Source organism: Sinocyclocheilus anshuiensis, unplaced genomic scaffold (assembly GCF_001515605.1).
Source record: "Sinocyclocheilus anshuiensis isolate Anshui unplaced genomic scaffold, SAMN03320099.WGS_v1.1 scaffold535, whole genome shotgun sequence".
In the NCBI taxonomy this organism is placed as follows: domain Eukaryota; kingdom Metazoa; phylum Chordata; class Actinopteri; order Cypriniformes; family Cyprinidae; genus Sinocyclocheilus; species Sinocyclocheilus anshuiensis.
Window position 1 is genome coordinate 1,448,256 of NW_015551063.1, and position 1,722 is coordinate 1,449,977.

The 1,722-nt window shown below is 48.7% G+C and overlaps 1 protein-coding gene across 1 annotated transcript in view; it reads left to right on the top strand.

The window, feature by feature from the left end:
* LOC107662017 (5-hydroxytryptamine receptor 4-like) overlaps positions 1–1,722 on the top strand; it is a 123,934-nt gene that overhangs the window by 23,239 nt on the left and 98,973 nt on the right. The window contains exon 2 of the mRNA XM_016451868.1: positions 805–886. Coding sequence (XP_016307354.1) covers positions 805–886 — 82 coding nt within the window. The remainder of the gene's footprint in view (positions 1–804; positions 887–1,722) is intronic.

Below are 1,722 nucleotides of genomic sequence, written 5' to 3' on the forward strand. Positions count from 1 at the left end.
TTCTTGTTGCGAGCCCCGGCCTACACCACAAAGGGGCGCAGGCGGCTCGCACAGGACACTGGAAGGGGCAGCATCCATGGCACTTTGGTATGGATCCCAATTCGTCGGTCACCGACGTGACTCAGAGTGACTGACTGAAAGGGAACGTCTCGGTTACGTATGTTCCCTGAAGGAGGGAACGAAGACGTCATGTCCCGTCGCCACGGCTGCTGTACCACCGCTGAGCGGCCGGGTCACCGGCTCGGCTCCTCAGCGAACACCTGGAATGCGTTACACGGGCTGCCTTTTTATGCTCATGCTGTGATCAGTGGCAGCTGGATGCAATCATCGCATGCCAATGTGCATTGGCTCGTTTAGTTTACATTCGAAGTGGATTGGTCTCTCTAAGCGAGATCCCAATTCGTCGGTCACCGACGTGACGTTTCCATTCCCTCCTTCAGGGAACGAGGGTTACATACGTAACCAAAGATGTTCTGAGCTCATATGTCATTTTACCCTCCTCTGTGACACTTGACATTCAATAACAGTTGTAAATTTTTTCCTGCCACGTTACAGCCAGTCTCTCACATTGATCCCGGGGTTAATAGATAACAAACATCATCCACTGATATATTTTCCTACCTTTTAAATTTAGGCTGAACCAATTTCATTGAGCAGCTATTTTTGTCATCTGTACAGAGAAAACTGCAACAGCAAATCATGACAACAGCCTGCATGAAATGAACTGATGATTTATGAGTTAGATACAGATGCTGTGTCCTGAACGCTCCATCACCGTAACCTCTGTTTCTCCTTGTTTTGCAGGGTCACTCCGCATCTACAGGTACATGAATCTGAGTTCCACCGGCCAGATGCCTGAGATGGAAGAAGTAGATACCAATGAGAGGTTAGAGCACCGTCATATGTCTGTTCCTTTAGCATGTTTTAGCCGACTTCAAGGCCCAAGATGGTTTATATATTGACCTGGTTCATGCATAAATCAATGAAAAGTGTTTTAAAGGGGTCCTATGATGTGATTTCAATTTTTACTTTCTCTTTGGAGTGTTACAAGCTCTTGGTGCATAAAGAAGATCTGTAAAGTTGCAAAGACTAAAGTCTCAAATCCAAAGTGATATTATTTGCATAACGCCACCCAAATGTTCACGCAAAGAAAGAATTATTCTCGCTGTAGTATTGTTGTTGCAGCCGCCGCCGCCATGTCGTGAAGTCGCTGTGTGTTTCGTTGTGAAAGCAAAACTACTTTGTTTGGCCTTCCAAAAGAGGACGATATCTGCTTCATCATGCCTGGAGCTGATCCGTGCTGGTCGCTGAGGAAATACATCAACTTCGCGCTGTGGATCGCCAGATCGGCTTTCACCGTGGACGAAGCGGAGTCCAGCCCGGGGTCGTCACATGTGGTTGCCGCAAGCCCGCCGGCCGCGCCGTTCTCTAGCCCGCCCGCCTCCGCCCACTCTAGGCCGCTGGCCGCCGCTCACTCTAGGCCTTCGGCCTCCGCTCACTCTAGCGTGTGTTTCGTTGTGAAAGCGAAACTACTTTGTTTGGCCTTCCAAAAGAGGACACGACTAGAAATCAGTGGTTTTATCGCATGCGATTTATCGTGCAGCCCTAGTTCCAGAACAGTACAACCCAAATATTCAGATGTGTCCAGCGCATTTTATGGAGGACTGTTTCCTGATCCTGGAAGAGTAGACTACAATGCCGGCTGTTCTGACTCACAGACTG